A 1563-nucleotide genomic window follows, 5' to 3' on the forward strand; every position below is an offset into this window, starting at 1 on the left:
GCTACAGGTTGGTTAAATCTGAAAACTGCTTCTGATATGCTCTTTCATGTGTGATATGTGCACACATATTAACCTGTTTGCAGTGTAGAAAGTAATTCTCTTTATGTTGTACTTGTAATCTTTGAGATCCAAGATTTCACCAATCAAGGGTCACTGATAGGAGCCAAAAGCATGATTTTGTAATAGTATCATTAGGTCAAATAAATTACATGGCTTGACTTTTCCATCCTAAAATCCTTGTAAAGACAATAATCTTTCCTTTTCTCCAGGCCCATTTCTCCCAGTTTTCCACGCAGTCTGAGAGGAAGTCAGGAGCCAGGAATGAGAAACTATACAGCAGTAACCACCTTTATCCTCCTGGGGTTAACAGATGACCCCCAACTGAACATTTTGACTTTCATACTTCTATTCATCGCCTACCTGCTGAGCGTAACAGGGAACATGACCATCATCCTTCACGTGTTAGTGGATAACCACCTTAAGACGGCCATGTACTATTTTCTCCAAAATTTTTCCTTCTTAGAAATTTCATACACTTCTGCCTGCATTGTTAGGTTCTTATACAGTCTATCAACAGGAGATAGGGCCATCACCTATAACGCTTGTGCAAGCCAAGTATTTTTTATATATATATTTGCCATAGTACAGTATTTTCTCCTGACTGTCATGTCCTATGACCGGTACGTGGCCATCTGCAAACCCCTGCACTATGTGACCATCATGAACCGCAGGGTCTGCAAAATGCTTGTTTTCTGCTGTTGGGTGACTGCTTTGCTGTTGGTAGTACCACTGTTTATTTTGTTACTGGGCCTGGAATTCTGTGACTCAAATGCCATCGACCACTTTGGCTGTGATGCTCATCCTCTGATGAAGATCTCATGCTCAGATACTGGGCTCCTAGAGCAGATGCTCATTATCTGTTCTGTTATGATCTTCATCCTGACTCTCATGTGTGTGGTTTTGTCCTACATTTATATCGTCAGAACAATCCTGAGGTTCCCGTCAGCCCAGCAAAGGAAGAAGGCGTTTTCCACCTGCTCCTCCCACATGATTGTGCTTTCTCTCTCCTACGGCAGCTGCATCTTTATCTATACCAAACCTTCAGCAAAGGATGACTTGGCCATGAATAAAAGAATTTCACTGTTGAACACTTCTGTCTCCCCCATGTTGAACCCGTTTATTTACACTCTGAGGAACAAACAAGTCATACAAGCTGTTAAGGACTTAATGACAAAATGGTACCCCTCTTAAGGAATTAGAGAATTATTGAAGTAGTGGTACACAATAATATTTATGTTTTTGTTTTTGATCTAAATTTCTCCTTCTTTTAAATACAAACTGTGAACAAGTTACGCTGTACTTCTTCTTACATACTATCCTCTCTCGTTTTTGAAAAATGCAACATGACAAGGTGTTTAAGGGTCAGCAATAAACTGAATATGTCTGTATCTTGCTTTATCTACTTAAATGAATAGATACATATCTGCTTTGACAATGATGTTGAGAACAATATTATGATCATAGAGTATGTTTGTAACTTGCAAACTGGCAAATATCTTAGTA

At 39.4% G+C, this 1563-nt stretch overlaps 1 protein-coding gene across 1 annotated transcript; it reads left to right on the top strand.

The window, feature by feature from the left end:
• The first annotated feature begins 321 nt into the window (after positions 1 to 321).
• LOC101633056 (olfactory receptor 6C2-like) lies at positions 322 to 1251 on the top strand. The gene has a single exon (XM_004692471.1). It carries the CDS (start codon positions 322 to 324, stop codon positions 1249 to 1251), a length of 930 nt encoding a protein of 309 aa, XP_004692528.1.
• The last annotated feature ends 312 nt before the right edge of the window (positions 1252 to 1563 follow it).

The sequence above is a fragment of the Condylura cristata genome, unplaced genomic scaffold, assembly GCF_000260355.1.
Source record: "Condylura cristata isolate star-nosed mole 26May11 unplaced genomic scaffold, ConCri1.0 scaffold00034, whole genome shotgun sequence".
NCBI classification, from domain to species: Eukaryota; Metazoa; Chordata; class Mammalia; order Eulipotyphla; family Talpidae; genus Condylura; species Condylura cristata.

Coding starts and splice junctions, on each gene's coding strand:
- LOC101633056 (XM_004692471.1), top strand. CDS start 322: ATGAGAAACTATACAGCAGTAACCACCTTTATCCTCCTGGGGTTAACA.